Source organism: Lampetra fluviatilis, chromosome 49 (assembly GCF_964198595.1).
Source record: "Lampetra fluviatilis chromosome 49, kcLamFluv1.1, whole genome shotgun sequence".
NCBI lineage: Eukaryota > Metazoa > Chordata > Hyperoartia > Petromyzontiformes > Petromyzontidae > Lampetra > Lampetra fluviatilis.
The window spans coordinates 6,824,849-6,837,566 of NC_136323.1; the positions used below are offsets into that span (position 1 = coordinate 6,824,849).

At 47.4% G+C, this 12,718-nt stretch overlaps 1 protein-coding gene across 1 annotated transcript in view; it reads left to right on the forward strand.

Moving 5' to 3' along the window:
- LOC144948360 (potassium channel subfamily T member 2-like) overlaps positions 1–12,718 on the forward strand; it is a 226,558-nt gene that overhangs the window by 56,338 nt on the left and 157,502 nt on the right. Inside the window, exon 2 of the mRNA XM_078877787.1 lies at positions 456–1,034. Within this exon, the coding sequence (XP_078733913.1) occupies positions 456–1,034 (579 nt within the window). The remainder of the gene's footprint in view (positions 1–455; positions 1,035–12,718) is intronic.

The window sequence follows — 12,718 nt, forward strand, 5'->3', positions numbered from 1 at the left end:
GATCTTGGAGTACCCGTCACGACACGCGCCAAAGAATGTTGTACACACTGGTGGAAGATCAGCCTCAATCGCACTTAGTCCACGTCAATCGGTGCCTTCCCCGTGGTCGTCTCCAATCTCACGGCGGGCCGTTCGATGATGGTGCGTAGGGCTCTGCTGTGATCAGCAGTATTAAATACCATGATGGCGATACTAACACCCACTGTGTGTCCATAGGGGATGTGGGTGGTTTATGCCTTCAAGTGCGCACAGACAACATCTAGTTTCTTGCCGCTGCCCTTGAGTTTCTATCCACCGAAACCGACCTCCGACTCGTTCCGAAGCCCTAACGGCGGGACACGTGTCGCCTTCCATCGAGAGCAGCGCGTGTCGCTGTGGCGTGCAGAGCAAATTACTCTGACTGCGCCCATGTGTCATCACGAACGTGTGTTCTTCCACCCCCCCCCCCCCCCCAGCTTGCGTAGGTACTCGCTGAGGTCCGATGAAGAGACGGGCGGCGAGGCGGCTTTGCGGCTCCCTCGGGCATCCGCATCCTCATCATCCCTCCTAACGTCGGCGGCTGCAGCGGGATCATCATCATCATCATCGCCTGCAGCAGCACCTACAGAGTCATCCTCACCGCTGGCCCCGCCGTCTGTGATCGAGCACGCACCTTCCACGTCCTCATCGTCCAAAGCGCCAATAAGGCGGAAAGAGCGACTGCCCCCGGGTTCACTGCCGGCGCCGTCGGCCAAGTCGGTGTCGATATTGGTGCCGCCGCCATCGCCACCGCTACCGCACGAGCAGCGGCAGTATCATCATCAGCGTCGCCATCGGCATCAGCATCGTCAGCAGCAGCAGCAGCAGGAGCAGCAGGAAGCGCCGCCACCGCCGCCGAGCGCCGCAGCCCCGCTCGCGGTGCCGGACGCTGGGCTGCTTCTCTCGCCCGACAGCCTCGGGATGAGCGCGCCCGACAGCGGCGTGCCGCCCCTGCATCCGCGCTACCGCCTCCGGGACCTCCTGCTCGGCGACCCGTCCTGGCAGGGGGATGACCGGTGAGAGATGGGGAGGGGGGGCGTGGGAATGGTCACCGTTGTGGCCAGTGCTTTGTTGTTGTTGAAGGACGACCTAAACGATTTACTATTTTTTTATTCCCATGTAAGGCCCACTGAGCTATATTTAGCTCTTTTATTCAGAAGCGACCTGGCCACCCACAAATGATAGGTCAAACGAAGTGGCTTTTCGCGTGGACATTTATAGCAGCAGTCAAATGCTGGAGTCACGTGTTTCTAAACGTGGAGGTAGAAAGCGGAGGTGGCTGGAGAAAAATCCACACGACCACAGGGAGAACGCGCAGACTCCAAAGATACAGGCGTCAGGGTCGGCATCGAACCCACGGCCTTCTGTATACCAGGCGAGGTAGTTAACATCTCACCACCGCTGGTGTTCGCCATAATATAACTTAGATTGCCATGTTTTTAGCACGGTACACTTAACTAGTGCACCATCGTTGCACTGGGGAGCAGGCTGGGTATATCAAATTAAATATGATTTAGTTGATCTGGAATTGGTTCAATTTTTCTCGCTCAAATGAAATGTTTACGTGTTTTTAATTGCTGTTGCTTGGCAAGACCCAGAAACACCAAGACTGATTAACGTAGTCTGCAAGGGTAATTGGCCAAGGGACTGAACACGAAATATGGCGAGAGTTGGAACGGAGGGAGGGCAGTGAAATCTATTCATTCCCCATCACGGGGGGCCTTCCGACACCAGCAAAAAAACCACCCCCGTCAGTTCAACGTCACATTTAATGGAACTGTCGTCGTGGTCTCGCAGAAGGGTAAATAAAGTGCCGCCCTAGCCCGTGGTGCGTGAGATCCGAATCAAGCAGAGCTCTCCATTGTGACGGATTACGAGGCAGTGTTAATTACAGTCATAACTGCCGAGAAGTGTGCATAATTAATTGTTCCATTGATTGATTGGAGGGTGAATGGTGTTTTGTCAACTAATGTTCTGTCTTGGGGATTCTCCTCGTGTCCATTGATCGATGCAGCGCATCGATGCAGCACACCGATGCAGCACACCGATGCAGCACACCAATGTCGCACACCGATGCAGCATAGCGATGCAGCACACCGATGCAGCACACCGATGCAGCACACCGATGCAGCACACCGATGCAGCACACCGATGCAGCATACCACTGCAGCACACCAATGTCGCACAACGATGCAGCACACCGATGCAGCACACCGATGCAGCATACCGATGCAGCACACCAACGCGCCCCACTGGGGATCCAGCTTCACCACCACATCGTCACATCCATCGGCAGTGTGATGCCACGTGTGTGTCGCTAAGGTGACGTGTGTGCCCCGGTGACATTGGTTTTGATCTCTTCCAAGATGTGAGGCCAATGTGGAGAAGCAGGCGAAAATATCCCCTTTGAGGAGCTGTCTAGAGCTCCATCTAGTGAAGGCCCCTTCTGCCAGCAGTGGTATGAGCAAGCAATTGCAGTGCTGCACCTGTATCTTGTATTTTGCTTTGTTGTTTCTAAACTAAATATATTGCGTTTTTTATTTATATTGTGTGTTACACATTATTGTACCTTTTTATTCATGTAAAGCGCTCTCAGAAGCATTTAATTAACGTAAGGTGCACAGCGCAAATCGAGATTGAGTTGACGATTTGCATTTGATATTGCATCGAAATGCAGCAGCACCTCAGACAATGTACGGACAAAACGTTGGCATACTGATGTCATACTTAGAGGCGGTCAGTAGTTGGAAGGAGAAAACATATGTTAACATTATGAGACCTCCTTTACCAGTGGCAAAATATAGTAATAGGTTTTTACCCTTTCAACTGGTACAAAAACTGACACCTTTATGCAAGGGATCATGTTTGCAATAATCACAACACAAGCAGTCAAAATGCAAACAAAAATAAACAACTCTGATAATGAAAATGACATGCACTGTCCTTGAAGTTGATTGGTCCACACCCGAGACAGCTTTTCTTAGAGCCCAGTCTCCATTGGTGTTGGACCAGATGACGCCAAAAGGCGTACAACTCAAAAACAGCGCACTATCAGAGTATTGAGAGCTCGGGGTAAGCATTTACCAGTGACAAAATATAGTAATAGGTTTTTACCCCTTCAACTGGTACAAAAGGGATCATGATCCTTTACATAAAGGTGTCAGTTTTTGTACCAGTTGAAAGGGTAAAAACCTATTACTATAATATATTAACAATATAAAGTTAGTCAGCCTGGACTTGAACAGTGTCAGGGAGTCGATAAAACGGACGCCAGAGTGGAAAGCAACTGCAGACTTTGTGGGCGGAAATCGTTTGTTGCTGAAGCTGAGAACGTGTGAAATATGTTAACAATGTACCACTACTTTATAATACAACTTCTACTTGTAGAACTTCAAGTAAAAGTTGTATTGAAAATATTTTTTTTTTAAACTAAGCGGCGAGAACGGTGCATGTTTCTTTAAATCTTGAAACTTTATGTATCATCTGCAATCAGCATACGTGTCACGCTCACGATTAACCTCATTCCCAACAACATAGCCCACGCACAAAGTTTATATCGTTAGATTCCACAAGTCCAACGCCCTTGAAATCAGAAGCGAGTGCATACCACTTGTGTCTGATGAATGAAGCGTCAAGCTGAGCTTATTAAACCGTGCATCAACTGCTAAACAATTGGTAGTTTTCCCCCCACCTCCGCTATCGGGCAACGGGGGGTTACGATAAGCGTCGGTAAGAATGTGACTTTGGTTTCACGTAGCACTTCATCAAAATGTTCTTTTCAAGATGTACTTGTGTAAGAATAAAAAATGTCAGCGTGATGGCACTTAATTTTGACAGACCGTGCCACACTTACAAACATCATCGCCCCGACCTGGTTATCTATAGCAGTTGGCGCATGCCATTTGAATTGACATTGTAAAAGAAGATAATTGTTTTTTTACCCTTCTATCTGGCAACAAAACTGACACCTTTTTTACAAGAAGTCATGTTTACATAGACCGCAATACCTGCAGTCATAATACAAACAAAATACATTGTTGCCAGATAGAAGGGTAAAAAACCAATTATTATATTTTTACTGGCAAATGAGGTTCCCATATTGTAAAAGAATTTGGGTATTTATTTTTACTCGAAAAAAAAGTCTCTCCAAATGATCCCCATTGTTGTCACGTCACGAGATAAAGAAACTCACATTCTGAACAGTCACAGCGAACAGTGCGCCACATGTACGGCCCTGGAAGATGACATTGCAGAACTACTCCTGAATTCAGATGAAAATCGCGCCTGCCTTTGTCATCGCGCCTTCACCACCGGTTCTCCATCACACCTCGCCTCACTACTCTCGCCTTGCACCGATGGCTCACGGTAGATTCCTACGCAGCAGCAGCAGCAGCCTCACTCAAAATCTGCTTCGGACTCCGAGGTCTCCAACTGGTTCAACCTCGTGTCGGCTCTTTGCTGTCGCTCCCTCGGTGTGGAACTCTCTCTATATCCCTTTGCACGTTCGCAACATCATATGCACTCTGACTTTTTTGTTGCCCACACAATGCACGAGCTTGATACGCGGTGGATTGGCTGCTGCGGCTCCTTACGATTAAAATGTCCCTCCCTCTATTACTGCTAATCCTACTTCCTCCCTTTATCACTGCTAATCCTACATAATACACTAGCATAATATGACTTTGAGACCCCCCCCCCACCAGCTATACATTCCACACGGAGTGACTAATCCCATATCTGCATTTTCCATCAATATGCTTAATTCCGCTGTTGATATGTAAACTCCTTTGTCAAGGCGCTCTCCTCCCCCCGACCCAGCTTAAATATACGCTGCCAAGCTTGGCGGTGTTCATTGGGACACTGTCTTTCCAACAGCTCTGTTTCTTCACCTGAGGACGGCTGCTCGTGTTGTAGCCGAAACGTCGTGAGAATGTTTTTAAAAAAAAATTATGATGTTTAATTTTGATTATTTTATTATTTCCCTTCTACGTGACTTTACCGAAAGAACCAAGAATAACATCTAAAGGCCTACTCTGTCTGTTCTGGGCCAGGTTTTCGAGCAGTCTTTGGCACTGGCTCTGCACTGAGTTATTGACTTGTCTGCGAAATCTGGCTCATTATATATGTCATCATTATTATTATTAATACATTTATTATTGTTATTTTTAATACATGTATTATTATTAATACATTTATTATTATTAATAATACATTTATTCCACACCAAGGGACACGCATTGAACATGCCGTACATAGAATGCTCTTCAATCCAACATTCATTTTTATTCCGAGAACCGTACATTAGCCCACTTAAGTGAGATTAAGAGGAAGTCATGCAATGTTTAGTTTTAACTGCCATGCCAGGAGATCAAACCGGTCGACCTCTGCATTGCGAGCATGGATTGCGAGTTGCCCCTTGCTGCAACACAGCAGCATTTGAGCCAACTAAAATGACAAATCAAATTGAACGTGATAGGGGGAGGGGGGGGGGTTAATCGGCGGGGTTTGGGGGGCAGTCGTTGGCAACTAGACTGGCACCATCAACTCGCCACACCTGAGAACAACGTTTAATCACAGGTGGCCGAGGAACAGGATTTTGAACCTCGATCGAGCCGTTGGTGAAATCGGCTCCGTGCGCTCGTCGAGTTGTTGCAAATCGCCCTAGAGGGTCGCCCAAAGACATCACTCACTGAAGCGTGGGACTCATGCGTCTGGGCTAATTCCTGCGCTCGTACGCATTGATCACCTTCTTATCGATGTATTGTTTAGAATATGCATGATGATTGGCTGACCAGCTGGATCCAGCACGATACTGTGACATTTTGAATTTAAATCCACACCAGAACTATCCTTACGATATTACACTACACTTGTAAAGCAATACAAATGACGTATTTAGCTTTTCTAACAGCGATCTAGAGTTATTATAGCTCGAACGGTAATGGCGTAACAATCATTTATTATTGAAGCTATAATTTACTAATTACTATGTATTAAACGGCAAATACATTGATTGCCTGTATTTATACTTATTTCCAAAAGTTTGACTCAGATGCTTAAAAGTTGCCAGCACTGCATCGCAGAGCCGTGCGAGGGATGTCGACGACTTGCCGAGGCCGTCATCCATCAGTGGATTGGTCATGGCTCACGAGGCTGACTCATTGTGTGTTGACTCCAGTGGCTCTCACTCGACGGTGGCCGCCTTTCGCCACGCGGCCCGTGGCCACCTTCTCGAGAAGCATCCCAACGTTGTTGCGGAACATTTGCCTGACGCAGCACACCGACGCCACCAATTTTGGGGGCGTACTCGCGAGGGCATTTGACACTTGAACCGCCAATTCCTTCCGTGAAACACTGGGTTGTTTTGCTCCCTTCTTATGCCCCTGTGAAGGCACGAATTGAACGCTTGAGTGCCCATTGTTACCGTCTCTACGGCCAGGTAGCTGGGCGAGGAGCGCGCGATTGGACGGTTGCGAGTTGAAATGCTGATCAGGGGCTGACTGAACCCATCATTCCACGGGGTCGATAACATCCAATGGCGGAGCCAGGATTTTCAGGTAGCGGGGGGCAACCCCTCCAGCAATGAAAAATGATAGGAGTTGTTAGTAAGTAAGGACTTGTCCCTTGCTTTTTATTCGACGCGTGTTTGCGGCGATGGCGCTGCCATCGATCGAGGGTCGATTTCGAACCGCGTTGTGTGATCGGCATCACGCTCGCTGAAGGTGTTTGCCTTCAGGGAAGTCGTGCACTGTATACGCAACTGCGCATAATTCTGTGCGTCACTTATAACTGCTTTGCCGTTACTTATTGCCAATTATGAACTCAGACTATTGTCCTATCATCTCATAGAGTCCCTGGCACATAATAATATGCTACACAGTGGCAGTGGGGGTGGCAAAATGCTGATTCATTGCTCAGAAACCCCAATGATCAGATCGAAAATAGGGATTTCGATCAGATCATTCATGGGGGGGGGGGGGGGGGGGGGGGCACGTGCCACTGGTTTCGCCAGTGTTAACATCGGTATTACTTTAGGAGGAAGCCAACAGCAATTGTCCAATGGAATTTCCACCACTGCTTCTGGGCTGTAAACAACAAAATGAGCACTGCCTCAATGCACATCGGAGCAAGAAATCATTTTGACTTTATTTTAAAGTGCGCATCGTATGCTCGGCAATCCGTGAAGGTATATCCAAGGGGGTGGCTTTGCCATTCAGGGTATGCATCGCCTCACGGCCATGGCAATATCGCTGCCGTGTTTCACCTCACCTTTTTGCTGCGTGTTACGTAATAAGAGAGCGTTTCTAGAAGGTCAATTGGCATCTGGCATTAATGAGCGCCTCCCAGGGCCTCTGTGATGCCCCGTAGCTGTTCGCTGCCCACGCTGCAATGTCCCTGCCCAGAGTCTGAAGGGCACCGCCGCTACGTTATTGCCTCTTGAAAACGCTGGGATGGTAATGGTCACAAAAAAGTGTTTTTTTGATGGAATAAAAGCCTCCCAAAAAATCGAGGAAGTCTTGGTTCAAGTGCTGCTTGGCCTAATTACCTGAATTGGCAGCAGGAGGGAAATTATGCTTCCACTGTGGTGAAAAGGTAAAGGTTCAGCCCTGCAATTGCTCACTCACGCCGTTGCTGGTGGAACGGCCTCCGCTCAAGGAAGCTTGAGAGCGGTGGTTCTTAACCTGGGGGGCACGCTGCACCCCCTGGGGTGCGAGAGGCCCTTTCTGGGGGTGCGAGACACGGCCAGAGTTTATTTTAAAAAGGTAAATCGTCGAAAACACAAATTAAGCACGGGCACGTAAGTACAACCTCTTTGTTTCGTCAAATTCCATGTATTTATTAAAAAAAATGTTTACGATTGAGAACCAAAGGGGTGCAGTCTGCAGTAAAGGTTAAGAACCACTGCTCTAGAGGGTGTTTGGGCCGAGTCTTGCAACGGCTGGCCAGATAGTTTTGGGAGAAACAGGAATACGCACAATGTACCCTGACACACACCACCTGCCGATCGACGAAATATCCTCGTACCCATTTAGGCTGCTGGGTGAACAGAGGCGGTGGCATTGAACAAACGCGTCCATTGTTACCAAACGCGTCCATTGTTACCAAACGCGTCCATTGTTACCAAATGCGTCCATTGTTACCATACTATGTTAAACACCTTGAGCAAAGCAGCTCTATAAGTATAAACTAAGATGAGGCGAGAGACCTGGCCAGGTGGCTCATGGGTAAGGCAAGCGGCTCACAATCAGAAGGTTGTGAATTCAAATTCATGATCGATTGGTGACTCAGCCCATGAACCATCCAGGTTTGATAAAGTGCAGGAAATCAATAAATAATCATGGTAAATTCAATTTCCTGATGCGCTTCTGCGGTCGTCTGGAATGCTCTTCCTTACACTATTAGGAAGCCACTGGAGCTATGCACTTTCACATAATATATATAAAAAACTAAATTTTATAGAACTGCTTTTTGTGTTTAGTTTGTTGTCCTTCCCCCCGCACCTCCTATTAGCGCGGCTGGCTATGTACGCTGTGAACGAAGTTCAACATACGTACGTGCATACAACTTGTAATGCGTCATGCAGTATTCACTCACTCTCAGAGAGAGAGAGAGAGCGAACGCATGGCCAACTCAGAGACGCGATTAACCACAGACAAGTGGGAAAGGCAGCAATCAGCCGATGAGCCGGCACCACATTCCTCCCCAAGATGTGCGGTTCTCCATATATGAGGGTGTTATCAGCCAATTATTGAGCGTGTATACGTGTGGGGAGGAAAAAAGACCAATTTTACCATCCGGTGAAAACCCACGAGTGCAAAGGGGCAACAATCTATGCCATTTACACTATGAGACCTTCTTTACCAGTGGCAAAATATAGTAATAGGTTTTTACCCTTTCAACTGGTACAAAAACTGACTGCTTGTGTTGTGGTTATTGCAAACATGATGCCTTGTATAAAGGTGTAAGTTTTTGTACCAGTTGAAAGGGTTCAAAACCTATTACTAAATCTATGCTATACTGATGGTGCAGGCGGAGTCCACACTTGACGCACCGTCTTCTCCTGGCATAGCCAGGGCGTTGTACCTCGGCGCTCAAAGCAAAGGGGGCGAGTGTGTTGGTGGATCAAACTGGATCACACTGCAATCCACTAACCCTTCACCTCCACAGTGCTGGATTGCAGGCGTGCGACGCTACCGCCCGGCAAAGTGACGAGCCGTTGGCGGCACTTGCCTGGAGAGAATCGCAGAGGGCCCCAAGTGGGAACGTTTCAGTCCAACAATTTTGTTTGGGCTGCGCTCAATGTGTTTTCTAGAGTCCAGGCACAATTCCCCATCTGCAGCTTGTCCATTAATCGGCAGTAAAGATTTTCATCTCAATAAATGGCAAGGCTAGCGCGCAAAACAATTCACCGCGGCTTGAATGCGAGCCATTAAGAAGTCAGCCCTTGCATTCTGCACGCTGACCTTCACGAGGGTAATCAGCATGGCCACGAGGCAAGACGCCTGGTAAGGCCCTGTCCTTTTAACAATAAAATATGTTTTTTCCCTGGCGGTACACCGATGTGTCCAACGACACGCTGCAATCGGGGCGAAAGCAGGTGCATATGTTGAGAGACGCCATTGTGTGCACGTACACATTTGGCCACTGCGGACGTGGGGAGATTTTAACTCGTTAATAAATCCGGCCAGGTGGCTCGGGCGCTATAGAGCGAGCGGGTTCAACATCGGAAAGGTTGCGAGTTCGAATCCTGGTTAGGGGTGGTGGGGGGTGGGGCTGACACAAGTCCATCATCCCTCCGGGCATCGATAAAACGAGTCATTTGCTGAGCTACCTGGCCAGACGTTTACCGAGATAAAGCTCAGGTTGTCCTTTGAAGGAAATTCCCCCCTAACATAGGATTGCGGAATTATCGCCCACTGTTCTGTGGCAGGTAAACAGGAGATAAGGACTGGATAAACGCTCATTCGAGCAGGAGGACATCACTTTGACTGCAAATGCAGTGTGGAAAAATAATAATACAGGAAAACCTTGGATTGCAAGTAACTTGGTCTGCGAGTGTTTTGCAAGACGAGAAATGTTTTTAAATAAATATTAATTTGATAAACGAGCGAGGTCTTGTAATACGAGTAGTACGTATACGCTTTGTCTGCCGAGCGTCACGTGATCACAACTGATATACGAGTGCTTTGATATACGAGTGCTTTGAATTACAAACACGTTTCCGGAACGAATTATGCTCGCAATCTAAGGTTTTACTGTAATTGTGTTTTTACATAAATATGTTTTTAGTAGTACGCAGCTTGCTTGTGCTCTCTACACACTTAGCCACCTGTCCCCCGGTGTCATCGCCCGCAACGAGAGCTATTGTGCCCTTCCCACTTGTCTCTCGTCCATGCTAATGGCCGAGAGTGCAAATTGTGATAAAGGAATTACATCTCGCAAGTGACAACAAAGGGCGATTGTCAAAAGCGGACGCATGATTCGAGCTAATGTCTTGCGACACACAGGTTGATTGCTGTTGTTGTTGTTGTTTGTGAAAACGAAATAATTGTGCAAGTGCATTTCATGAACAATTATTTAAAATTGAAGCTATTGCAATAATGAATACGATATAATTAAATAAGTTGTAAGTCGTTTAGGTTGGCTTAATTCTAACGTCGAGTGCCTGCTTATAAGATAATTGTGTATATCATCACTTACGGGTGACCAAAATCAGTACCGCTTTGTGGTAAATCGCGTATTTTTGTACTGTGGATGAATTGGCCGAACCATAGGAAATGCGGAATCTCTGCTCTTATCTCAGTGTTATCAAAAGAGATGGACACGAGGATAAGGATTTCCTTGAATGTCTCAGCATCTTCAAGTGCCCCACATCTCATCTTAACCATTCCTATGCCCTGCATCAGTCTATCCAAGGTCACCCCCAGTGGCAGTTGTTCCTGTGTAGTTCAAGGTAATGCGATTTGATTGACTATTTTTACTTTTTTCTTTAAACCAGGCAAAGCCCACTGAGCTACATAACTCTTTTTCAGAAGCGTCTTGGCCACAAATTATAGCTCAACGAAGTGGCTTGTCATGTGGAAATTAACAGCAGTCAAATACTCGTGATGTTGATTTTAAACGTGGAGGGAAAACCCGGAGGACCTGGCGAAAAATCCACATGACTACGGGGAAAGAGACACAAATTCCACATATACAGCAGGCGTCAGGGTCGGGATCGAACCCACGACCTCCTGCATACCAGGTGAGGTAGTTGACATCTCGCCAGCGTGGTGCCCGGATGAAAAATGCGCATTAGTTTGTCAGTTGGAAGAGATGTTTCTTCGTGTTTACTGTGTCCCAATGAATTAATTTGCGAGCAATGTTTCAAAATTGCAAAATATGGACCGCGATGTCAATGCACAGATGGCCGTATTAACCAAGGTTGGCCGTTCGGTTCGAACCACAAACCTGTGGTCACAAGAAAAGTGGAGATCGTGCTACTGCTTGGGCCCCGCCCCCCACTTTCAATAAAACAGGGAGACGCTTTGATTTCAATCTACACGAACGAGTATATAAATATTTAAAAAAGCAATGCATAATTCATGTATGGGTTGACCTCTGTGACTCTGAGAATTAAATGCTTGCATTCATGCTGATTTCTTATTTGGCAGGTGATGGCCTCGTGTATGCCCGCTAGACCATTGCCCGTCTTTTTTAGTTCCCAGCCATTTCCATCAGTCACGCACGTGCGCGCACACCCATTTTTCTAGTTCACACTACAAACATTATATATATATTTTTGAAAAAATTCACTCGTCGGTTGCCACCAGGCTATTTATACGTTTGCTTTGTGCGCAGTCGAATGTTGTGACTCCTGCTATCTCTCCGTGGCAGCCGTTGCTCTCATTGCGAGATGCATATACACGGAACTGGAGGCCACCTCTCCGCTTAATATGCATTACAAATCTGTTGCCAGGGAACAATTCTGTCTTTCAGCAACATCCTCCGCCAGCTACCGCCTCTCCCACCTGCAGAGGTGTGGGGGGGGTGACCCATCTCCTCTCGTCCCCTTCGTTTCAAATCTTTTTTCTGTGTCCCTCCTTCTCCCTGTGCCCAATCCCATCGCCGGTCCTTCTCCCTCATTGCATCCCTCCACTGGTAGCATCTTCCTATGTACATTGATCAGCATTTCCCACAGACTCAACACTACTCATAGACTCAGCACTGCCCATAGACTCAACACTACTCATAGACTCAGCACTGCCAATAGACTCAACACTACTCAGACTCAACACTACCCATAGACTCAACATTACCCACAGACTCAACACGGCCCATAGACTCAACACTAACCATAGACTCAGCACTGCCCATAGACCCACACTACCCATAAACTCAACACTGACCATAGACTCACACTATTCACAGACTCAGCACTGCCCATAGACTCAACACTAACCACAGACTCAACACTGCCCATAGACTCAACACTATCCATAGACTTAGCACTGCCCATAGTCTCAACACTAACCACAGACTCAGCACTGCCCATAGACCAACACTACACATAAACTCAACACTGCCCATAGACTCACACTACCCATAGACTCAGCACTGCTCATAGACTCAACACTACCCACAGACTCAGCACTGCCCATAGACTCAACACTACCCACAGACTCAGCACTGCCCATAAACTCAATACTACCCACAGACT